Below are 26,113 nucleotides of genomic sequence, written 5' to 3'. Positions count from 1 at the left end.
TTGTTTATATTAGTTCATTTTATTTCATGAATTTCTAATTATGTTTCATAAGAAATGTTCCATAACAACCCACTTCATTTATCCCCCAGTATATGGTATACACTTGGGCTTTTGGCAGTATTCCTGCACTTGTTACAGAAGCTATTGATTCCTTTTCTGATTTCCTCCTTTTTAAACCATTCTCACAAAATCCTCCAGTACTCCTCACTCAAATTGGCCAAAAGTCCTCACATTAAAAAAACAAAAAAGTGTTATTCAAACTAAGTTGGCCACCCTGTTGGTATTTCTGGGAGACTGCTACAGTAGTATAGAACCATGGAAAACTTACAAAGTTAAAGCTAGTAAAGTTACTTACTTTGCATTTCCAAACTAGAAATCTCTGCGACAAATCTGCAAATCTACTAGCTAATTACCTCCCAATCACGTTCCTGAGATGCTGCAAGGTTCTGAACGCCCCCCTCCACTAACCAAGAGAACACATGGAATGACAAGGGAGTGAGGGGACAGCCTAACAGGCCAAATAATTCCTGGCCATCAGTGAGTGACAGATGTCTCAGCCAGATCACCCCCACAGCAATGCTGACCACATGGAAAATACAAAGCTCTCTACGATTTTCCACTTTCCTCCTTTTCTATAAATGAGGCTCAGCATGTGTAAGAATCAGAGCTGTATGTTGGTATAAAATGTTACTATTAGACATTATTTCCCAATGATACGTTCAGACCCATCCCAGATTCTAGGACTAACCTCACTCACCTCCTTTGTAATAGTAGGGAATGGCTCTGAAATAGAACCTGAAAGTTAAATTCTTCTTATGGAGCCATTAGGGAGTTTCAAGTAATGTAATATTTCCAACCAACTAAGCTCTCCAAATGGACAAACAACATCGTTAGGAATACAAAGCAGACCATAGAGTTAAGACAATTATTCTATGTTTCAACATTAACACTCTCAGATCTGTTTTAGTCTGGAAGTAGCTATAGTGAAGGCACATGAATTTAAACATTTTTTAGACATTGAGTTGCTTTTTATAGCAATATCCCACATATCAAATGGATAGACAAGAAAATTACTGTCATCTGAAAATAAGTGAGGGGGGGAAAGAAAGCTCTTAAGTGTTTATGCACCTACTTCTAGAACCTCAAAAATCCTTTGGATATGTAAGAAATTGGACGTTCTTCATTGGACTCATACCAGCTTTGAGAAAAAGAAGGGACTAGAGACAGCCTGCCTAGTGATCTCATAGGGGTTTTGGCCTTCTGTTCACAAACTCTTCACGACAGGTGCAGGCCCTTCCCTCCCTCCATCTGGGGCCTGGCTAAGCACTAAAACTGGCCTCTACACCAGCAAGAAGCATATGGGCTGGGACAGGGGCAGCCTCTCCTTTCTGATGGTATCTGCTCCCTGTTGTCTAAGCTTGTCCCCTTAAATACTGTATCTTTGTCCTGTCTTACTGGGTCAAGCACTTCTTCTTCTTTTTTTTTTAAAGATTTATTTATTTATTTTAGAGAGAGTGCAGGTGGAGTGACAGGCCAAGGGAGAGACAGAATCCTCAAGCAGACTCTCTGCTAAGCAGAGAGCCCAGCCTGGGTCTCCATCTGAGGACCTGGAGATCAAGACCTGAGCTGAAATCAAGAGCTGGCCGCTTAGCCGACTGAGCCACCCAGGTACCCCACCCCATGCATTTCTTAAATGTAATAGCTGATATGAAGAAAATATGACACACACTTCTAAGCCATGAAGCACAATGAAGTGAACCAGTCATCCAAAATCAAGATAGAATACCACCATTACCATTGCTTCTGAGCTTTTTCCTTTGCTAGGGTATTCCCTTAGAGATGACCCCGATCCTAAAATCTGCATTTATCATTCTCTTTTCTTTTTGGAAGAATAGTTTGCTATTAATATATATATCTCATATAGTGTTCACTTTTACCTTTGTTGGGGTCTTTAAAATGGTAACCTACTACATGTAATCCTATCTGGCTTTTCTTAAAAACAAGACAAAAAAACAAAACTCACTATAATTTCCCTAACAGACATCCATGTTGAAACTTGTAAGTGGTATCTCATTCAGCTTTACTGCTGTGTAATACTCCATTATGTAAATATACCCACAATCATTTACCCAGTCTCCTCTCCATGTAAACTAGTGTTCTTGGTAGATTCTCGCTTTAAGAACCTTCCTATGAATATCCTTGTAAACTTCTCCTGCTGCAGGTATCAAGGTCTACCAGGTAGTGGAACTGCTGGGTTGCAAGGTATGTGAATGATGAACACTGTAAGTTTCCAGAGCTGTTACATCTTCCTCTCTTGCCATTCCCAAAAAATGTTGTTCTGCCCATCCTTGCCAACACTTGGCATTTTCAGACTTCTTAATTTTTGCAATGTAGAATGTGTGAAATGGAATTTCAATGTGGTCTTAATTTACATTTTCTTGAAAACTAATGAGTTATGTGATGCTTTTTATATGTCTAGTTGCCATTGGTTTCATCTTCTAGGAGATGCCTTTTACTTTCGTCCCATTTTTTTTTTTAGATTGTTAATTTTCTTATTGATTTTAAGGAATTCTTTACATCTTCGATTATACTTTGTCATTTATGTTACAAAACTGTCTGCATTCTTCACCCTCACTGGGCCACAATTCTAGTGCTGGCTTCCATTATAACTTCCTGTCCAGCCCCAACTACTGAGGAATTGAGAAAACAGCAATATGGGTTTTCAAATACAGTTTTAAAACACATATCCTAAAAACAGATATTTAAAATAATTGGGTATTTTTTCGCAGAGATTAGCAAAGATAAAATTGTCAGGGATGGCACAGGTGGTAGAAATACACACTGAACTACCACTGTTGAGAATGTAAAGTGAACCTTGATCTTGATAAGGGTGGTGAGACATGAGTATACGCATTTGACAAAACTCACTGAAATTATTGCATGCAAATTCTTTCACACAGGTTGGTGGTGTGGTATACTGGTTCAGGTCTGGGTCTAGAGCTAGATGCCACTTAGCTCTGGCACTTATTAAGTTATTTCATTTCTCTAAAGCCTTGGGCTTCTCAATGGCAAAAAGGGGATAACAGCAGTATCTGTAACATTAGGGTCATTGTGAGACATAAATGAAATTGTGTGAGAGTGCTTAGAATAATGCCTGATGCAGGAGCATCAGATGTATGTTAATCAATCATTTACAGTTTGTTGCAGGGTATGGAAAGTTCTTCTCCACCAAATCATAACTGTAATGACATTCTCCTATATTTTCTTCTAAAAGTTTAAATATTTTAGTTTTCACATATAGGCAGGTAGTCCACTTATAATTTATTTTTGAGTTTGCTGTGAAAAAAGGATGTAATTTCATTTTTTTTTTGTGAGAGATAACCAAGTTGTCACAACACTATTAAGTTACCCATCCTTTCCCACCGATTTTGAGTACTACTCTGTCACATCAGATTTCCACACGTGCTGGGTAAGTTTCTGGATTCAGTGATTATGTTCCCTTGAGTTTATCGTCAATCACTGCACCAATCCTACACCGTCTCAATTCCTACAACATAATAATCAGTCTTAATATATAATAGGACAAGTCTTTCTTCCTTGTTCTTTTCAACTGTCTTACTCATTGCTAGGGTTTTTACTCTCTCCTGTGAACCTTAGGTCATTAGGTTCCATGAAAACAAAAACAATAAAAATCCTGTTGGAATCCCACTGAATTTATAGATTTAGTTGCGAAGACCTGATAATCATTAGCTAATACTGATTCATCAACTTGAGCTATCCATTTAGATCTTCTTTTAACTTTCATGTTTTACAACTTTCTTTAGTCCCCAGTGTTCCAGACTCTTTTAACAGGAGAATGCAATCTGTGTACATTTACTGTCATTACTGACATATTTGAACTCATTTTCTGCATCTTTTTTTCCCCTGTCCACATGTCCTCCCTCCCTTGTCTCCTTTATTTTGGTCTTCTATATCTCAAATAGCTTCCGTTTCACCCCCCCACCCCCACCCCGCGCTGGTTTGGAAACTATAGATAAATAACCTTTTAAATTGTTGGATCTCTGCATGTGACTAAGGCCTTACCGTTGTCTCCTTGCCTTTCCCCAGAGTGAAAGGAAAAAGAACTAGAAAAAAAGGTGAGAAAAACATAAAGGGGAGGACAAGAGACAGTGAAGACGCACTTTGAACTGAGGAGTGGAACTGAACAATTGAAGGAACAGGGCTGTGCGCTTTCCTTCCTCCTTTATATTTCTTAGTCATTTGAGGTAACCAAGGTCTGTTTTTATTGTAACTATTACTGTTAAAATGGCTTACCACTTTCGTTTTTCTAATTAGTTTTAGGTGAGCTATTTTAGTTAAAGCACTACAAGAACTTGTCACTAGCAAAAATTTAAGGTAATGCGGTATAGATTTACTGGAAGATGGCACATTTTATTTTTTAAACTTAGGAGACCATTTGAAACAAAGCAGTATTTGCATCTTTAACCACATAAAATAATACAAGATTTAGGATTTAAAAATTCCTAAAAAAGTATTTAATCATGATAAGAAAGCATAAACTCTGTGTGTATGGGGGCAGGGGGGAGTTTATCTCCAATTTGTATTTCTTTCATTTACTTGGCAAGGAAAAGACCAGATATCCTTTCAGAATATTTTTATACAAAGCTTTCAGGCCACTTTTCTCATAGAATTTTATTATTTATTATATATATTTTATTATTATAAGGCAATAATGCCTTAATGTTTTCAGGTTAAGATTTACACCCTTCTAAGGCCCTTTTATATGGATCTAGGGTTGTATCTTTAAAGGGTACTTTCTCCTATTCATTAAACACCTTAACACTACAATCATTTCTATTTGCAAGATTAATTTAGGTATATAAAGTGAAAACTGAAAGGATTTATATTTCTGAAAACCAGAAATAAAAACTAAGGTTGATGAAAATTAATGATTTAAAAAAAAATCCAAATAAACAAATACTGAACAAACAACAGTTAGGAGGTTTGTTCACCAATACTGAGATTAGTTGGTGTCCCCAAAAGAAAACAAAAACCATAGGCACAAAGGAGCAAAGAACTGATCATGGCAATTATGACCCCCGTAGACAACTATCACAAGTTCTCTTCTGTTCTCATATCTGCACTTTCTTTAAATCCACACTCAAGAATGCCTACTACCTACTATTTCTGTGGGCCTCTAGAAGTTTTAAACACAGAAAAGAAGGCAGTTTATCCACTCTACTGTTTTGGTGAAAGTGCATTTTAAATTTTGGGAATCCTAAAGATCGGTGATTGAAGTCTGATGATGTGAAAGTATCACATTAGCAGAATCTTTGGCATATAATTTATTCAGTGCTGTATACATTCACGCTATTTTTTAATGCCAAAGAATGCCACTTATTAATCATCACTGATACTCATGTAATACAAGGGTCATATATTCATTTACTTAAATAACCAAGTAGTTTTTTTAACCTTAGATTTTATTTAACTGTCTGAATATAGTTGACACACGATGTTACATTAGTTTCAGGTGTACAAGATGGTGATTCAATTTCTCTGTAGCTTATGCTATGCTCACCCCAAGTGTCGCCACCATCTGTCACCATGCAACCCTATTAACAATACCATTGACTGGGGCGCCTGGGTGGCTCGGTGGGTTGAGCCGCTGCCTTCGGCTCAGGTCATGATCTCAGGGTCCTGGGATCGAGTCCCGCATCGGGCTCTCTGCTCAGCAGCAAGCCTGCTTCCCTCTCTCTCTGCCTGCCTCTCTGCCTCCTTGTGATCTCTCTCTGTCAAATAAGTAAATAAAAAATCTTTAAAAAAAAAAACAAACAAACAAACAAAAAAAAAACAATACCATTGACTGTATTTTCCAAGCTGGGCCTTTTATTCCTATGACTTATTCACTCCATAACTGGAAGCCTGTCTCCCATTCCCCTTCACAGATTTTGCCCATCCCCCCACCTCCCTTCCTTCTGTCAACCATCAGTTTATTCTTTGTAAATATCTAAGTAGTTTTATTAAATACAAAACAGTTCACAGCTTCTCACAGAAAAGTAATTTATCTATGGCTCTCCATAGGAAACATACAAGTAATATAGACAAGATCTTCACTGAGGGTTCTACTCTCCCTTTCCTGCCCCTAGTGACGGAGAACACACTGCTCTTATGAGACTGTCAGTGTCAATGGTGAACAACTCTGGGTATTAGAAAGCTTTCCCTTATATACAAAAATAAAACTGTCTTTCCTATAACATCCACCTATTGCCCTAACCTCATATTCACAATAAGGGAAAAATCACTACTGTCTCCACCATGTGACAACCCTTAAATTAAGAGAGTTATTTTGTTAGACATTAATTTTTCTCCTTTTCTAATCTAATCCTTAAAACCTCCTTGGCATTTTAGTTTTTCTCAGGATATGTAAAAGAGATTGTTATAAACTGAACCATGCTCCTCCAAAAAAGATCTGAAGGAGTCCTAATCCCCACTACCTCAGAATGTAACCTGATTTGATAATCACATTAAAATGAGGTAATTAGCATGGTGGGTCCTCACCCAAAGAGACTTCCAAAGAGACTTCCGTTCCTTATTAAAAGGAGAAATTTAGGGCGGATGTTCTTGGGTGGGGCCGTCTCATACCTAAGGCAGGAAGATGGTGGCTGCAAAGAAGACGAAAAAGTCGCTGGAGTCGATCAACTCTAGGCTCCAGCTCATTATGAAAAGTGGAAAGTATGTGCTGGGGTACAAGCAGACTCTGAAAATGATCAGACATGGCAAAGCGAAGCTGGTCATCCTCGCCAACAACTGCCCGGCCTTGAGGAAATCTGAAATAGAATACTATGCCATGTTGGCCAAAACTGGTGTCCATCACTACAGTGGCAATAATACTGAATTGGGCACAGCATGTGGGAAAGACTACAGAGTATCCACGCTGGCTATCATTGATCCAGGTGATTCTGATAGCATTAGAAGCATGCCAGGAGAGACTGGTGAAAGTAAATCACGCAGAATTTTTCTTTAATAAAACTGGCCACAGCTTATTTTAAAAAAATAAATAAATAAAAGGAGAATTTAGACACAGAGACCTTCACAAAGATGAAGGCAGAGATACAGGTGATGATCTATCAGTCATGGAATGACAAAGACTGCCAGCAAACCACCAGAAGCTGAGAGTCTTGGAACAGATTGTCCCTCACAGCCCTCAAAAGGAACCAAGGAAGCTACCGATACCCTCGCCTTGACTTTTAGCTTCCAGAACTGTGAGACATTAGGTTTCTGTTGATCAGGCCGCCCAGTTTCTGGTATTTTGTTATAACAACCCCAGCAACCTAATACATTTCTTAGAAATGTGACATGATAAAAGGTTAAGGAAATTTTCCACAGCAGAAAGCTTGGTTTTGTTTATGGGTGAGAATAATTCTTTCCTAAAATAGACTTACCATTGCTTGGAAACCTAAATGCTCTCAGCAATAATATATCTGGATACTTCCTGAAATTATGTTTTGAACTATTGGTTAGTACAAACCTATTATGTTTAGTTTTTTCCCTATGACTTTTGCTTTCATGATTTCCTCAGTACCTCTGCTTTTGCACAGCTGATGAAACTGTTAATGGTAGAAGAGCAAATATTCTGGTAACCCTTGGCTCTGTGTTCAAATCCCAGTATCTGAACAACTTACTGGACCAAGAAAACTATAACCTGTAAACTACACTTTATTTACAAATTGAGAAAGTAGGGAATATAAGAGTCGATGAGCAGAATATATGATTACGTAAATAATTTTCAAAGTACACTGTTTCAGCAATTTTCATCAATTTTGCGAACTTCTCTGTAAATACTGAAATAGAAATTAATTTTGAAACACTAAAAAAATTAAGATCAGCAACAATATTTCAGAATTAAGAATTCAGAATTAAGAAAGTTCTTAAGCAAGAGATATCCTGAGATGCTTATGAATTCCCAAATATCATTTTATAGCCTGTAATTTTTTCCCACAAAGTATACTGGAGCAGCCAACAAAACCATTTTCAAATGGAAATGCTGAGCAGACTGTGCCTTGTAAGGGATCACTTCAGTTGAACTTTCTGTAATGATGGAAATGTTTTACTTTGTGCTGTCCAACAGGTAGTTACTAAGCTGGAATGCCTATGGAGCACTTGAAATATACCTAGTATGAAAGAGAACTTAATGTTTAGCTATCTAAATAGCCACAGGGTCTAGTGGCACCATGCTTTTTTTTTTTTTTTTGAAGATTTTATTTATTTATTTGACAGAGAGATTGCAAGTAGGCAGAGCAACAGGCAGAGGAGAGGGGAAAGCAGGCTCCCCGCTGAGCAGAGAGCCCAATGTGGGGCTTGATCCCAGGACCCTGAGATCATGACCTGAGCTGAAGGCAGAGGCTTAACCCACGGAGCCACCAGGTGCCCCAGTACCATATTTTTAAAAAGATTTTATTTTTATTTTACTCATTTGAGAGAGAAAGAATGAGAGACAGAAAGGACAAGCATGGGGAGGGGCAAAGGGAGAGGGGAAGCCGACTCCCCGGTGAGCAGGGAGCTCAAAGAGGCCTGGGGCTCCATCCCAGGACCCTGAGACCGTGACCTGAGAGAAAGGCTTAACCAACTGAGCCAGCCACCCAGGTGCCTGTCGCACAGCTTCTAGTTCATTCCCTCCCATACATATTTTTCTTCTCTTTTCATTTAAGAGTAGTTCTCAGCCAGTGGCAATTCTGCCCACTAGGTAACATATGGCAATATCTGGAGACATTTTTGGCTGTCATAACTGGGAGGTACCAAAGGCATCTAGTGGGGGAGAGGCCAGGGATGCTGTTAAACATCCTACAGTGAACAGGACAGGCATTCTCAAGAAAGGATTATCCAGTCCAAAATGTCAAAAGTGCTAGATTAAGAAACCTAGCCATATTTAAAAGCTCTTCAAATGAAATTAAAAATACTTTGCATATCATTATGAATGGCCATATAATATTCTAACATTAGCTAGAGTGTTTTTAAAATCTTTTGCCAGTGTTCAATATTTCCATCCCAACTGCTGTTTTCTCTTTTCACAGTCTCTTAGTAAGTACACTATTTCACCTGATTTTCAGTCATAGTGGCTGCTGTAAATTTCACATGACTGAAGCTGATAACTTTACTTCAGTAATAGGGATAAAAGTATGCGTAAACTCTTAACCGTTTTGTAAACATGAAGACATTTGTAACACAATAACTTTCACTTATAACCTTTTATTTAACTTTATAAATACACAAAAGGGCTAATTTAGTGCAAAGGCATAATCGATGACATAAAAAGTTCATGTTCTGCTTAGCAGAGACTCAGCAGTAGTTTTTTTCCACTTGACAAAACAGTAACATATTTATTTATTCATTTATTTTTAAAAGATTTTATTTATTTATTTGATAGGGAGGGACACAGCGAGAGAGGGAGCACAAGCAGGAGGAGTGGGAGAGGAAGAAGCAGGCTTCCCTCTGAATAGGGAGATAAATGTGGGCTCAATCCCCTGATCCTGGGATCATGACCTGAGCAGACACTTAACTACTGAGCCACCCTGATGCCTCTATTTAAGATATTTAAATTACCTATTTATGCCATTATTATTATAAGACACTCTTTATTTAAACATTATAATCTATACCAAAAGAGGAGAAAATAAAAATCTCCATCCTTAAAGAGTTCAAATATGCAGTGGAAGAAGAAATAGTTAATATACCCACGGTCACAAAAAATGAACAAAAGCAAATTGTTTCTGAGATGAAGGCTCATAAAGGAATCTTGTTGGAAGTTCTGGCCTCTGCAATGAAAACAAGACCCAATAGTTTAGGATGTGTTTTCTGTCAGCGAAGGAAGACAGAAAAGATGATCTCTTACAGGACATTCATGACAAATTATATTTTTAAGCTTTTAATGTGCTCAATTTCCTTGAAAATCTTGCTCCTATTTACTTTATTTCTCATGGCCTGAGTGCAATTTCTGTAAGTATCCTATTCTTAGACACAAATCCTAAACACTTCAGTTATTCACATGATAAATCTCATCAAAACTGGAAAATAAAATCTACTTTAACCTAATTAAAAGAAGATAAATTTAGCCATCACTGAGATTTTACAACCATTTAAAAGTATGTAAAGCTCATATCAAGGGAGAAAAATATCACTTATAAATTGTGACTGTCCTCAAACTTCCACAAGGATTTAAAAACTACTCAAGATGTTTTTCATTAATCCTACATGATCTCAACACACAAAGGGGAGAAGCAGGATGCTATTACAATAACACTTTTAAGAGATGATGCTTGCTTGGACTATAGTAACATAAGTAAAGGTGATGAAAACTGGGGGGATCCCGTGTATATTTTGAAGGCAGAGCCAACAAGATTTGCTGTAGGATTCCATGCAGGCAATGAGAGAAAAACCAGTATCAAGGATAATCCCAAGGTTTTTGGCCTGACCTACTGGAAGGACTAAGCTGTCATTAACTGAGCTGGTGCAGGCTGGGAAGGAAATGCAGCTCAGTTTTGGGTATCTTAAGTTTGAGATGACTTTCAGATGTTTCCAACTGAAGTAGGCACCTGAAAATATATATGATCATGAGTTCAGCACAGAGGTCTGGGTTGGAGATGTGAATTATGAGAGTGCTCATAGAAAAGAGAAAAAAAATCTAGGAACTGAACTCCTGCACCTGCCAACTTTAAGAAGTCAGAGCATGTGGAGGAATGTGGCAAGGGAGACAGAGTAGGGAACGCCAGTGAGTTAGGAAGAGTATGAAAACAAGGTTTCTTGGAAACAAGTAAAGGAAGCACTTCAAGGACAAAGTGAGCAACTGTACTAAAAGCTCCTGATAAGTTAGATGAGGACCTAACAACTTGGTCATATGGAGGTCACCTCTTGACCTAGAGAATGGCAATTCAGTGGAGTGGTTGGTGGTAAAGCCTATATGATGTGGGTTCGAGAGTGACTCAAAGGAGAAGAAGTAGAAAAAGTGTATATTGATTGTTCTTTTGAGGAATTTTTGCTTTAAAAGGCATGGTAGAGGGAAATGGGATAGTAAGATGAAAAGTCAGCTGAAAGAATTTTTTGTTAAATGGGAGAAATGATAGCATGTTTGCTGACAAAGATCCAAGAGAGTGAGAAAACATGCTGGAAAGAAGGGAGAAAACTGCTGGAGTATGGTTTTTAAGGTACATAATTTAGACTTTAAAGATACCCATTAAATACAATCGAAGAGGATCAACTTACTTCTGCCAGATAATAAAATTATGCCAAAACCAAATAAAAGTGTTATTAATGTAAAAAGGGAAATACAGACATATAGAATTAAAAAGGTCTCCAAATTAATCTAATTCTACATGAGAAAGTAGTACTTACCAAATGTCTAGAGTAATTAGTATTCTATATTTAGAAGAAAAAGAAATCACAATGTAAAAAATGAAGAAGTTGAACTGTGTTAAGACTATAAATCCTCTTTTCAACTAAAAAATAAAATATCTAAAGAAAAGTGTAGATTGAGAAACATTTAAATCAAATATGATTTAAGGTTAATTAAATAAGGAGCTCAGACAAACAAGTAATTATCAAGTAACCAAGAAATAAATGGGTAAACTACATACAGAATATTTGTACAACAGGAGATACAAGAAATATCAGGACAAATATTAAAGCTTGCTAATAGTAAAATCCAAAAGAAAACAATTAGATCTGTCATATTTACTAAGAAAATATGAAAAAATTGAAATACCCAAATCTGGCTACACTGTGGGAAAGACAGTAATCAGACACTGTTGGTGGCAATGTAAAATATTAACATCATTTTGGACAGCAATTTGGCAATTCATATCAATAGTCATAAAAATATTCATAGCCTTTGACTCAAATACTTCTCTTGGATATTCAGCCTAAGAAAATACTTAAAGAAAAAAGTATATATAAATGATGTTCACTGTACATTATAATTAACTTTAGTTATGATAGTGAAATATTAAATATGATCTAAGAGGAAAATTTAAAAAATGAATGGTTATGAAAATCATGAATTTTGGCCTGATTACAAAAGAGATAAAATATGATTTCAGAGAAGACAGAAGATGCTTACAATATAGTAAGGATAATATAAAACTTTTTTTTTTACTATACTCTAATTACAACTATGTCACCTACAATGAGACAAAGAAAAATGTAAATTAAAAACAGTTAAACATTCAGTATGCTGGGACTATAGGAGAATATGTTCTCCCTTGTTCTGATAACAACTACTAATACTGAATATTTACCATGTGTCCAATGCTGGACTATAAACATTATGTATATGGACACATTTAATCCTATGGGGTAAGTTGTAGCCAATAAATGGCATAGCTGATATCTGAATTCAGGCAATCTTTCATCCTGATCTTAACCATATGATATATACCCAAGTAAGGAAAGTTCTAAAAGTGGGATTTCGCTCATCCTGTAAGAGTCATGTTTCAAAAGGTAAGCGATAGGTAATCACAAATGAACAAAATATCACTTGGTAATCTCAGACTACTATCCCTTAATGATTGCTAATTAATTTTTCAATCTTGCCTGCAAGTTAAAAATGACTTTAAACAGAATGGAAAAACAAAACAAAATAAAACTATTTCATACCAATACAGAATGCTAGACCTGTACAAGAAGAGTTCAGATTACTAGATCCCTTTACCTCTACAGAGAAAGAAACTGAGGACCGTAATCTTGAGGGGCTGACTCAAGGTTATTCAGGTGGTTACTATAACTAAAGCTAGTTCTAAATTCCAGGTTTCCTGATGACAGCCCGATAATATTTCTTTCTATACTATCTTATTCCCCTTCCCGATAAGAAATATCTGTATCTATTATATTTTTTAAGTGCAGAATAAATGTCAGGCAACACATCTGGTGTTTTACATCACCTTACAATAGTTTTAATACAACAGTTTTAATAGTAGTTTAATATTATAACCTCTTTAAGAAAGGCAGACGCTCGGATGAGTTTAGCACATTGCCCAGCAGCACGCAGCTATTAAGTGGCATCCAGACCTGATTCCAAAGCCAGTGTTCTTCCTCCGATATCTACTACAAGGTCTGGGGAGAAAGCGCTCACGCACACAGGGAACTCTGAAGTTCCTTGTGTTCCCTGCGCAAGCCACCAAAGGTTCACTTTGAGAGAACTGTCTGATCTTTCTTCGGGCTCAAAACTAAGCTGGCTGTACCGTGGGTTAAAAAGAATGTAAATAAATTCTATCTCCTGGCATGAAAAAAAGTTTCCAAGTGTGTGTCCATCCTGGGACTGGGCTTTTGTGTCCCTTTGGTACAATCAAAGGAGTAGAAAATATTTAGTGCTTAGAGATTGAAAAATTGAGCACGGGGCAAAAGATAATGATGCTTATTATTCTTGACAATTGTGCTTTCTAGTATGCTAATGGTTCAATGGCTCATGAAATACAATTCTATAACCTTTTCTCCCTTACACTTTGGTTTCTTTTCTTTTGCCTCACACTTCAAATTCCATAGATTCTAGCACTGCAGGCTTTAATCTCCTCTCTCCAGTTGTCTTCAGTGTTTCCTCATTCACAACCATCTCACTCAGCAAGGAAGAGAATCCTCCAATGCAAAGCCACCATTACCTAACAAAATTTATCACTTTTTCCTTAAATTCCTTGAAAACAGGCCCTGTTCTATCTTTCCAGCTCGCTCTCTCTCTCTCCAGTCCCTCAAGTTCCCTGTAACTTATCTGGGCTTACCCTCCTGTGTTTTGGCTCACAACAATCGCTTTATCTGGAATCCTTTACTCTTTCATCTTTGGCTGTCTAAATTCAGATGGTCCTCTAAGGACCATCTCAAATATAATTTCCCTTGTTTTTTTCTGATTCTCCAACCAGATTTAATTCCCTCCTTATCTAACCCCTATAGCAGTGGGTGTAACTCTTATAGGACTTGATACTGTCATCTGTACTACAGGTATGAGTATATCTGAACTGTCAGTTTCATTAACATCGTTAATAACTTTTGTGTTATAGGTAGCACCTAGAAAAGACTTTCATATTCATAGTCAATGATCAAAAACAAAAATTTGAGTTGAGTAATGCAAACTACATCAAAGTACTTCATGATTTTCTGTTAAAAAAAGAAAATTGGTCAAAGGAAACCAGAGTTAAAAAAAAAATAGTACAGCTACTTCAATTACTAGGTGCAGACACACACCTGATATACAATATCTAGGTGCAGACACACACCTGTTATACACCTGCTAGGTCAAGAAAGGTATACCTGTATTATGTAAATGACACTCAAAGGCTTAAAAAGGCTAAAAAAAAAAAGATCTGAAGACATATGTAGTATGTTTTTATTTCCCGATTTTTAGTTCTGTACAGATGAACGCAGGAAGCTCTGAAGCTTTAAATCTAGAAACTGTAGGGAGGTAGGACAAATTTCATTAAGGCAATCAAATATAAATTTAGAAGGCTATTGCAAATCAAGTTGAATAGAGCTACTAAGTGACTGATTCACTCCCCCAAAACCAAAACTCGCAGAAAATTTAGCTCCTTTTTTCCCAGTGAAAAACAAAATATGAAAATCTGGTAATGTTATTTTTTCCACATTCTAAAGCTAATCGGAGAAGCCTGCTACCTCACAAAAACATTTCATAAAGGTACTGAGGTAATATTACTCCTACAGAGATCATGAATAATGAATCCACGGGCTCCTGGCTGTACCTACGTCACTGTTTACTTTGTGGTTTTTTTTTTTTTTTTGGAAGAGTGGGGGGTTGAGGTGAGGAGGAAGGGAGAAAATCAGTTCAAATTGTAGTGAAACAAATACTTTTAGTGGAGTTGCGGTTTTTTTTTTTTTCTGTACCTGTAGCACTTGTTGATAAGAGCACAGTGAAATTAACCTATAATTTGAATAAAGGCAACAGGCACCTGCAGCCTCTCAATCACTTAGCAAACATCTCTGACAAGATAGGGCCAAATTCTGCGATCTGGGCGAACAAGCGGGCGTCACCATTCCATAGGAGCGTCTTTCTAGGTAAGCTGCAAATCTTGGGGCAACTGGGCTCTCTCCCAGGGATCTGAGCTAGGAGCGGTCTCAGGTTTTTAGACAAATCTCTCCTCCTACCACACGTGACCGAATGGCATTCTGCCGCCTAGAGAGACACCGCACTACACCAACCGCGGGATACAAAGGCTCGACGCCGCAGCCGCCGCCGCATCCTTGGGAGGATCGCCGGGCCTCCCGCGCTCAGCGTCTGCGGAGCCTGCGCAGGGCGCCGCCGCGAGGCGCGCCGCTCCCAGGCCCACAGGGCGGTGCCGCGCAGCGCGGGGAGCGCGCGCCTTCTGCCTAGCGCGCCCGCCCGCCAGCGCCTCGGGAGCAGGGCCGCCGCGCAGCACGCAGCCCGGCCGCGCCGCAGCCGCCGCCGCCGCCGCCGGGCCTTCGTCCGCCGCAGGGAGCCCCGCAGCAACGTGGACCAGGGTGAGGAGGCCGAGGGCCCCCAGCCCCCGGGCAGGCCCGGGGCCGAGCCAGCACTCCCCTGCCCAGGCCTGGGCCTTCCCCTCTCCTAGCCCCTGCCCCTCCCTACGCCTTCCCCGGGACTTTCGCGGGCGGCGGGTGCCGTGAGCTGCACTTACACCACGGCTCTGGAGATCATCCAGGACACCATCTTCCCGGGGGCTTGGACCCCAGCTCGGGGACGGGTGGGCGCCAAGCGTGGCGGACCAGGCCGCCAACGGCAGGCCGCGCGCTCGCCGGCTCCTCGCGCTCCCCCGGGCCGCGCTGGCGCCCTCGGGAGCCGGGCCGGGTGTATGAGCGCAGCGGCTGGAGCTGCGCGGCGGTCGGTCCCCCGCCCGTCCCCGCCCGCGACCGAGCCGCCGCCGAACCCAGCCGGCCCCGCCCCTGCACTCCGCTGATAGGCGGCGGCGGCGGCGGCGGCGCGTCGGCCGAGGCCGGGTCTGGGCGGCCGTGCTCCTAGGGCTGGGCGGTGGGGACCCCGGGCCCCGCCGGGAAGCCTCGCGGCCCGGGCCTCTGCGCTCGAACCTCCACCTTCCTTCTATTTACATCTCTGGGACACCCAGCTGGCGTGGAGGGGAAGAGGGGGTGGCGGGAGGCTGAGACAGGGAACTTGCGGGTAGGGATTGTGATTAGGTGTGTGAAAAAATAGCAGGAACTCTATGTCCGATAGACTCCTGAATCAGGCCCTAGAATCTGGGGAGGCAAGATCTTGAGATGTGTGTAGCCATATCCCGTGTCGCCTCCGTTCACTGAGGCCCAGCGTCCTGGGCATCCTCAAAGTAGGGCATTTTAAGGGAAACGTCGGGAGGATCCTTGCACAGGCCTCGGTGTATACCAGGAGTCTCCTGGTGCGTGGTGCAGTGCAGGGAGGGGCAGAGGAGGATGGCATTGGATTTCATGTTTGCAGCAGTGGGTGTATCGATATCACTGCTTTGGGCCTCTCAGAGCACCTTTCCAGTCGCAACATCTGCAAAGCCTGTTTTACAGACACACGTCTGAGACTGCCAGGTATTCAAAGTAAAAACTGGGCCTGGGATTCCTCACCTGCTCTGCTATACATTTGTCTTTATGGGGGGAGGTTGGGTTACTGCCTGCTCCTTGCAGTTCTTGCAGATAGCGTGATTTCAGGAGACGGGGTTTAAAAACAGTTTTTTGGTGGCAGTACCAAATTGAGAAACTGATCTTCAAGTTTAGTCTTGTCTTCCCCCCCCCCCCTTCCCAGTTCACAGGACAGTAAAAGGTAATTCTAATACTCAGGTGGTACAAAGAATAGAGGATGAAATGTCGGCTTCAAGCCTTTAATTAAAGTCCTAGAAATCAGCTTACTTTGTGACCATGTAATTTATTTTTTGTCCCTCAGTTTCTTCATAGTAAAAAGGGACTAATAATACTGTAGCTTACCTCTTGCCTTTCAGAGTGACATGAGGCACTGCTAAATAACATGTTTAGGAAGTTCTCCAACTTGCTTGGAAGAAGATGGATGGCATGTATAAGATTATTCTGAGTTCTTTTAAGTTCCCAGGTTCAATAAATTTAGTAATACTATTTTTACTTAAGAATTGAGCCCAGAAGTTGGTTTCTACTTTAGGGTTGGGTTCTTTTTGTTATTTACTCATATTAAGAATATGTATTTTAGTTTTAGGAATCTCATTAATGAATATTTGTATTTGGAATCTTATTGTTGGCTATTATTCAGCATTCTTTGGGGATCAGGTGTGTCACATTAGTACCAGTTTTCTGGAAAACTCTTGCCCAATAAAACTCAGACTCATCTGAATAGCACTTAAATCCATCCATGAACAGGTCCTGAAATGTTTTTACAACCTGAGTTTTTACTGCTTTCCCAACGCTTTGGGACCCCTACTTTTTCCCTAGCTCTCTTCTCTGAACCAAATTGTATTTATATGCCCAGTACTTTTTCCCAGACTTTATTTTTTTCTTCAATGATTTACTCTCCATTCTCTACCTATCACAATCTTTGTTTTTCAGAGTGCTATGCCATGGGATGTCCTTGATTTTCCCCAGTGAAAATTATTCATAATTTTTCCGTGGCCCCCATAATTTATTAGTTGAATTTCTATTTAATGCCTATTTCATTCCGCTTTATATTATAGCTATGTTTTACTGATGTCTAATCTACTGGATGGTAAAATGTTTGAGGACAGACTTGGTATGTTGGATATCTTTTGTGTTTTCCAAGGCTGTAGAATAGGATAATTGCCCAAGGGAAGTTTGAATAAGTTTGAAAAGTTTGTTAGTATTGGAGCTTTGTTTGTTAAGTTTGTTTGTATTGGAGCTTTATGGAATTTCAGCCATGTACTGCGGAAGTATCTTAAAGATGTCTTTCTTGTGTTCTTAATTTGGGGGTCATTCATTCTGAATATTATTTCACTGCCTTCACTGTAATATATGCCTTCAGGGGTTGCTGAGATATATAGGACTCTTGGCTGCTCTCAAATGTCCCAAGGCTGCTGTGTGTTAAATTTCATTTTGTACGCTTATTTTATCTTCAGACTCTTCCATATTCATATCACTTTTTGCTGTTCTCAATCTGGAACAACCTCCTTCTTTATACATCTCAATATGCCATTTGCTGGAAACCACCTGCCCTGTGCTAAGCACATGTTGTGGAATCAACCTTTACAACCCAAAAGGTGTAGGTAGTGTTTATCCCCATTTGATATACAAGAAACTGAGGTTTAGGGAGCTCACTGCCAATGACCATATAGTTCATAGGTGAAACTGAAATGGACTGAAACTAGTCCATTCTTCATGAGTTTTCTTGACATTATACTGTGATAGTCAAATGTGACTAAGAAAGTAGGTCCAGATGGGGAGTGCCCTCTTGGAGGAAGTTGGGAGGCAAGTTTTTTGTTCGGTGGTTGGGGCTAACCACTAGCATTTAATGGGTGGGGACTAGGGATGTTATACTTTTTGCAGTGCGTGGGCTACTGTGAGCAAAGAATGTTCCCAGGTCATATATGACTAGGAATATCCTGCCTGACATTTGTGTATTCATAAGTATTGGAATCCATTTTACATATAAACTAATGGTTTTAACTGAGACTGAACTTTCCAGTCTCTATTTCCACATGCAAATGTTGTGTGAAAGGAAGATTTGTTTTGTTCACAACTTGAACAAGAGTTATTTACAGTTTTGGAAAATTGCATCACAAACCACTTTGCTGTCATTTTCATGTACTAATTAATATGTCTTCTAGTTCAGTTTTGTTTCAGGATTAACATTGAAATACTTATTATCTTATAAGTTATTTTCATTTTCCTTTTACATTTATATTTAGGGTATATGGTTTTGTTTGTAAGGAAGATTGTTATTAATTTCATTTCAGGGTGATAATGAATAAATGATAATGATAAAGTTGGAAAATATTTTATGGAGGGGAAACACTGAGTCTGATAAGGTTCAGAATTCTTGGGCTAATAAGAGTAAATTCATCTGATAAGGAGTCTCTTATGGAAAGTGCCCAGATTTTAGTAGTAGGTGTTTCTCATCTCTATGTATTGGTCTGAATCTTGGATGGTAGAGATCCTCTAGTAGGTGGCCATCAAAAAGTGCTTTGTGGTGTGAGGCAAGGCTCTAGAGACTTGGAAGAAAAAGAAATGTATAACCTGTGGCCTAGAAGCTTTTTTTTTTTTTTTTTTTTTTTGAAGGTTTTATTTATTTGACAGAGAGAGACGGAACAAGAGAGGGCACACAAGCAGAGAGAGTGGGAGAGGGAGAAGGAGGCTCCCCGTTGAGTAGAGAGCCTGATGCAGGGCTCAATCCCAGGACCCTGGGATCATGACCCAAGTTGAAGACAGATGCTTAACGACTGAGCCACCCAGGCATCCTCATAGAAGCTTTTAAAGTTTTGTCTCATTTGACATATTTGAGATCATTTCTTGTATAGAAAATAGAAAATTATTTCTTTAAATACTAAATGGGGCGCCTGGGTGGCTCCGTGGGTTAAGCTGCTGCCTTTGGCTCGGGTCATGATCTCAGGGTCCTGGGACCCAGTCCTTCGGGCTCTCTGCTCAGCAGGGAGCCTGATTCCCTCCCTCTTCTCTCTTTGCCTGCCTCTCTGCCTACTTGTGGTCTCTCTCTGTCAAATAAATAATTAAAATATTAATAAATAAATAAATACTAAATGGTTTTTTCTTCTTTTTAACATATATTACTAGTATTAATTTGTTGTGCTGTGGAGTGCTTCCTTCACTGTATTATGCAAAGGCACTTTTCTGTGGGTATTGAATTTAACGTGGAGGGAAGTAGCATATTTAGGGCAAAGGACCTTCTATCTGGAGACCTATTTCTGCCCTCAATAATGTGATGTTTGGCAAGTCCTTTTAAATGAGGTTGATAATGTTATCAGATGCAAGGGGTTTTAAAACTTAAGGCTAATTAATTGGACTCTGTTAGAAGAATTGCTTTTTCTCCTACGTTTTCACTTAGTATTCCTAGGAGATATGTAGAACGTGCATCTTCTATGCGTTAAAGGAGTTCGTTTATTAGGAAAAAAAAGAGTAGGAAAGTACCTAGGAGAGCTGGTAGTGAGAGCAGAATTACAAGGTGGAGTGATAGTATCTAATTTGTGTAATTATTAATGAGTATGCCAATGGTACTAAATACTAGGTCATCTTCCCCTTCCTACTGGAGGAATATTTTCAAGTGCTTGAAAATATTTTTTATTTGGAGGATGGCTAAAATTACTAAATGGGTCTGCTTTAACAGTTGCTTAGAAAATAGTTTGAGGGAGAGGTATCCTAAAGAGAATGGCTTAAAAGGTGAACCTGTTCTTTTTCCATCTCCTGCTAGATGAATATTTCTTTTATTTTAGCCAATTTGCTTTACAGTATTATGATGACAACAGAGGTCAAATTTGCCATCCGACATTGAGATAAAATTATGAAGAAAAGTAATATTCCAAATACGATAATCAGATTGCAGGAGAATGGAAAGATTAGATTCTGAAGAAGATGAAAGCAAAATATGTCTGTGATGGCTGGATCTAGGGAACACACATTGTAAGGAATTGACAGTATCTGAAGTTCTTACACATTTGAAGTAGTAGCTTTACTTACCATAATGAAGGATTTAAACAGAACTTTTTTCCCCCTTCAAGTCGTGTGTTTGATTCTGTTAAATGGCAGGAAAACACGTAGTGCAAACCATATTTGGGGCACTTTTGCTATTCATTTAAAATAGAATAGATTAAATCATAGTTCCTAGTTTTTTTTTTTTAAGTTTTTATTTATTTATTTATTTGACAAAGAGATACAGTGAGACAGGGAACACGAGCGGGGGAAGTGGGAGAGGGAGAGGCAGGCTTCTGGCCAAGCAGGGAGCCCAAGGTGGGGGGCTCTACCCCAGGATCCTGGGATCATGACCTGATAACGACTGAGCCACCCAGGCACCCCTCATAGTTCCTAATTTTAAAATCAGGGTAGATCCATGATTTCAAGTATTGTTTAGGTGCATATAGGGGTTGTGGTATAATTTGCAGAAAGCTGAAATATTTGATAATTCTACCATGTATATTAGCCAGACCTTAAAATTTTTTTTATTGATGTTTTTGAGTGGTAATTCAAAGCACATGGAATAAAATTCACAAGGGTAAACAATGAAGTTAGTCTTTTTTTTTTTTTAAGATTTTTTTTTTATTTGACAGAAATCACAAGTAGGCAGAGAGGCAGGCACAGAGAGAGGGGGAGGCTGACTCCCTGCTGAGCAGAGAGCCCGATGCGGGGCTCGATCCCAGGACCCTGGGATCATGACCTGAGCCGAAGGCAGAGGCTTTAACCCACTGAACCACCCAGGCACCCCCCCTGTATCTATTTTAAAAATTGAATCCATTAATAACCTTTCAAAACAAAGCACCAGGCCCAGATGGGTTCATTGTTGAATTCTACCAAGCATTTAAGGAAGATATTATACCACATCTTTATAGTCTCTCCCAAAAGATGGAAGGAGAGAGGATTATTTCTAGTCTGTGAAGTCAGCATTTACCCTAATACCAAAACCAAAGACATTACAAGAAAACTACAGATCAGTTATCTCTCATGAACACTGAAGACAACCCTCAAAATATTAGCCAATTGAATCCAACAATGTGTGGAAAGAATTATACATGTACAGCTAAGTGGAATTTATGCCAGGTATGCAAGGCTGATTCAGCAATTGTAAATTACTTAATATAATCCGTTATATCAACAGGCTAAAGAAAAAGAAATCAGATGATTATAACAAAATCTAACACCCATTTGTGATTTAAAAAAACTCCATAAGGTAGGTTTGGAGGGGGAACTTCTTCAACTTGATAAAAAACATTTATTAAAAAACGTACAGCTAATATTATACTTAATGGTAAGAAATTAGAAGCTCTTTAATAAGGTCAGGAATGAGGCAAGGATGTCCCTTCCACCATTGCTTTTCAACCTCATATTGGAAGTCAGAGCTAATGCACTTAAGGCAAGCAAAGAGGAAAAAAAAATGAGACTGATTGGGGGGAAATAAAACTGTTTTTTTAGTGGTTTTATTTCTACATGGTCATCTATGTAGAATATCTGAAAGAACTGACAAAAAATTCCTAGATTAGAAATAATTTCAGTAAGGTTGTAGGATACAAAGTTAAGATACAAAAGGTCATTGCGCTCTCTCTCTCTCTATATGTATATATATAATCAGTGAACAAGTAGAATTTGAAATTGAAAGCTCGGTGCCGTTTACTTTAATGCCCCCTCCCCCCCCATGAACTACTGAGGTATAAATCTAACAAATTACTTACGAGATCTCTAAGAGGAAAACTAAACTCTGAATAAAGTCAAAGAACTAAATGAGGGATATTCATGGTTAGGAAGACTCAATATTGTCCAGCTGTCAGTTCTTCCCAGCTTGATCTATAGATTTAATACAGCTCCAATCAAAATCCCAGCAGGGAATTTTGTGGATATTGACAAACTGATTCTAAAGTTTATATGCCAAGTCAAAAGACCCACAAATAGGCAACTAATTTTTAAAGGAGAAGGACCTTCAGAGAACTGACACTACTTGACTTCAAGATTTACTATAAAGCACATTAAATCAGTGCACTGTGGTCTTGGCAAAAGCATACATGAGTAGATCAGTGGAATAGAAGGGAGAGCCCAGATATAGATCCATGTAATTATAGTCAACTGATCTTTAACACAAAGGAGCAAAGACAGTGGATTCAAGCAGATAGTCTTGTCAACAAATAGTTGTGGTACAACTTGACATCCATGTGCAAAGAAATGAATCTAGACATAGACCTTATGCCCTTCACAAAAATTAAGTAAAAATGTATTATAGGCCTAACTGTAAATTGCAAACTTCAGAAACTCCTAGAAGATAACATAGGAGACAACTTAGGTGACCTTGTGTGTGGCAACGGTTTTCTTATATACAAAACCAAAGGCGTTATCCGTGAAAGAAATAATAAGTGGGAATTCATTAAAATAATAAAAAAAAAAACTTCTCTGTGAAAGACATTGTCAAGGGATTTCGGAGATACGGCACAGACTGGGAGAAAATATTTGCAAAAGACACATTTGATAAAGGAGCGTTCTTCAAAATATACAAAGAACCCTTAAAACTCAAAATAAAACAAAACCTGATTGAAAAATGGGCAAGATTACTGAACAGACATAGAACCAAATAAGATAAACAGATGGCAAGTAAGCATATGAAAGGATGTTCAACATCACATGTCAAGTCATTAAGGGAATTCTAAATTAAAACAAGATGTTACTATACACTTATTAGAATGGCCAAAATCCGGGGCGCCTGGGTGGCTCAGTGGGTTAAGCCGCTGCCTTCGGCTCAGGTCATGATCTCAGGGTCCTGGGATCGAGTCCCACATCGGGCTCTCTGCTTAGCGGAGAGCCTGCTTCCCTTCCTCTCTCTCTGCCTGCCTCTCTTGTGATTTCTCTCTGTCAAATAAATAAATAAAATCTTAAAAAAAAAAAAAAAAAGAATGGCCAAAATCCAAAACATTAATAACAAATGCTGGCAAAGATGTGGAACAACAGGAGCTTTCATTCATGCTGGTGGGAATGCAGAATGGTACAGCCACTTTGGAAGAAAGTTTGGCAGTTTCTTACAAAACTAAACATACTCTTACATCCGATCCAGCAGATCCAGCAATCACTTTCCTTGTTATTTACCCAAAGGAGTTGAAAACTTAGATCCACACAAAACCCTGCACATGGATGTTTAGATCAGCTTTATTCGTAGTTACATAAACTTGGAAACAACCAACATGTTTTCAGTAGGTGAATGGGTAAATAAAGTTTGGTACACCCAGACAATGGATTATTCATGGTTAGAAAGAAATGAGTGTCAAGCTATGAAAATACATGGAGGAAACTTGAATGCATATTACTAAGTGGAAAAAACCAAAGGCTATATACTATATGAGTCCAACTACATGACATCCTGGAAAAGCCAAGACTATGTAGACAGTAGAAAGATTGATGGTTGCCAGGGATTAGGGACAAAGGAGGAGATGGTTAGGTAGAGTACAGAGGAATTTTAGGACAGTGAAACTATTCTGTAAGTTAATACACTGGTATAAATATGTCATTAAACATATATCCAACCTGTTAGGTAATCTAGATTTTGGGTGATAATGATATTTCAATATAGGGTTCATCAGTTGTGACAAATGTACCACTCTGGAGGGGGATGTTAATAGTAGGAAAAGTTGGATGTTTGTGAGGAGAGAAGGTATAACGGAACTCCCTGACCTTTCCCCTCATTTTATGTGGACCTAAAACTGCTCTGAGAAAATGAAGTTTATTAATGAAAAAATAAATCTTGGGTAGAAAAAATGTACAAAGTTTATCAACAGGCAATTTACAAAAGCAGTACAAATGGCCAGGACATACTGTAACCCTAATTAATCTAGAGATAGACGTGGTCCAAGACTCAAGACTGGGTCCTGTTCAAGATGCATAGTTCAACACCAAAAGTTATTACAAAAGGAATTCCATTTGTTTTCAAAGAACATTATTGGGAATTTAATTCATAACCAGATTAATAATTCTTACAGGATCTTTTCTCCTCCCCATTTCTTTTACTGCCCTGGATCTGCTTTTCACAATTCTGGCTCTAAAGCTTTTTTCTCAAATCCCAGGTAACAAGGCCACTTGCCCCTAACATTTCTTGTTTCCTTAATAATGTTGATCAACTTAGTATCCGCAAGTCATTCCTTTTTAGGAAGGGACAAAATAAGTGGAGGGAGGAGGGCTGCTGGCATTCACGTGTTAATACATTTTTCCATGTCACACTAAGGAAGTATTTTTGGTTTCACTGATTAAGGAAATCCAGATAGAAATTTTCTTTCTTATTGCCAAATTAGCAAGTATTAGGGTGTTGTTGCTTAGTGTTGGTGAGGGTGTATGGTACTTCCAAGTCTCTGTTGAAGTGTTTGAGGGAGAAATTGCACACATCTTTACTTTTTTAAAGATGCCAGATCTTTAATATTGAGGTCCACTTCTAAGAACTCATCCTAGGCCTTTTGGTTCCACCTGTGTGTGAGGTGGCCTATCAAGTATGTGTTTAAAAGTTATTTTCATCTTCTCTGTTAGATTCTCAAAAGTGATTTCCATATTGTGTATCTCAAAACTGTTTTTACAACCTATATTCAAATCATTTGTGATGCTTCTAAAAAGAACAGATTCTCGGTTCGTATCCCAGACCAACTAAATTGGAATGTCTGGGTAGGGCCCAGGAGTCTTTTTAAACAATCTCACCATAATTAGATATAAAATTAACTAAATGGTTTTATAATTTCAGAGCTAAATGGCTATAAAATTCTGAAGAATTTTAGAGTTCTCTCAGACTCTAAAGTTTGTAAACTGCTGCTCTGATCAAGCTCCAGTCCCATCTAGCTCTAATCCTGGAAGGACTTGACCATAATGCTTGTCCATCCCTAATTCTTTGAGTTTCTATTCTCCTTACCTTGAAATTCCTTTATATCATTTACCATCCTGCTCTTGGTACTAAGAAAACATGTTACTCCTTGAGTGCAAGGAGCCCTGGATCCCTTTTTACACCTCTTTCCAGACACTCTTTGCTCATCCTTTCTTCTCTCTGTCTCTACCACTTTCCCTCCTTTATTTTATACTCCTCTGTTTTTGAGAGTATCCTGTTGTTATTAGGATATTTTGGATGTTTGAATTTTTTTTTGCTGCAGCTGCTTATGTGAAGATTTATCTAAGGTGTGTGATGTGGAAAGCATCATATTTAAAAAATTATAGACATTTTTCTGATTATCATCCTTTTTACCAGGTTTTAAGCTTCTTGAAAGCAGGAATTGGGTCTTATGCATCCCATCCAGCATTGCCAACCTTACATAAAATAGATAATAAATATTTGTTTCATTGAGCTAAATTTTGTTTTTTACTGTTCATGTAACACCCTCTTAAAAACTTAGCTTTCTGAAAGCTTCAAATCTCTTGAAAGAACTGTTGATAAGCTACTTAGGCATGTTATGATACATGAAAATTGCATAAAAATATCTCAGTAACTTGATCAAAATAAATTTGCATTAGCAGGATAAATATG

General features: G+C 38.8%; 2 protein-coding genes across 3 annotated transcripts in view; one reads left to right on the top strand and one right to left on the bottom strand.

Moving 5' to 3' along the window:
* REEP3 (receptor accessory protein 3) overlaps positions 1–15,886 on the bottom strand; it is a 97,048-nt gene extending 81,162 nt beyond the window's left edge. For both annotated transcript variants that reach the window (XM_046027803.1, XM_046027804.1), the window contains exon 1: positions 15,648–15,886. In XM_046027803.1, coding sequence (XP_045883759.1) covers positions 15,648–15,679 — 32 coding nt within the window. In that variant the 5' untranslated portion in view covers positions 15,680–15,886. The remainder of the gene's footprint in view (positions 1–15,647) is intronic.
* Positions 15,390–26,113, top strand: part of JMJD1C (jumonji domain containing 1C) — a 318,317-nt gene continuing 307,593 nt past the window's right edge. The window contains exon 1 of the mRNA XM_046027799.1: positions 15,390–15,492. The gene's annotated coding sequence lies outside the window, so the exon portion shown is untranslated. The remainder of the gene's footprint in view (positions 15,493–26,113) is intronic.

The sequence above is a fragment of the Meles meles genome, chromosome 13 (genome assembly GCF_922984935.1).
Source record: "Meles meles chromosome 13, mMelMel3.1 paternal haplotype, whole genome shotgun sequence".
In the NCBI taxonomy this organism is placed as follows: Eukaryota; Metazoa; Chordata; class Mammalia; order Carnivora; family Mustelidae; genus Meles; species Meles meles.
This window is presented reverse-complemented; position numbering and strand designations above follow the sequence as displayed.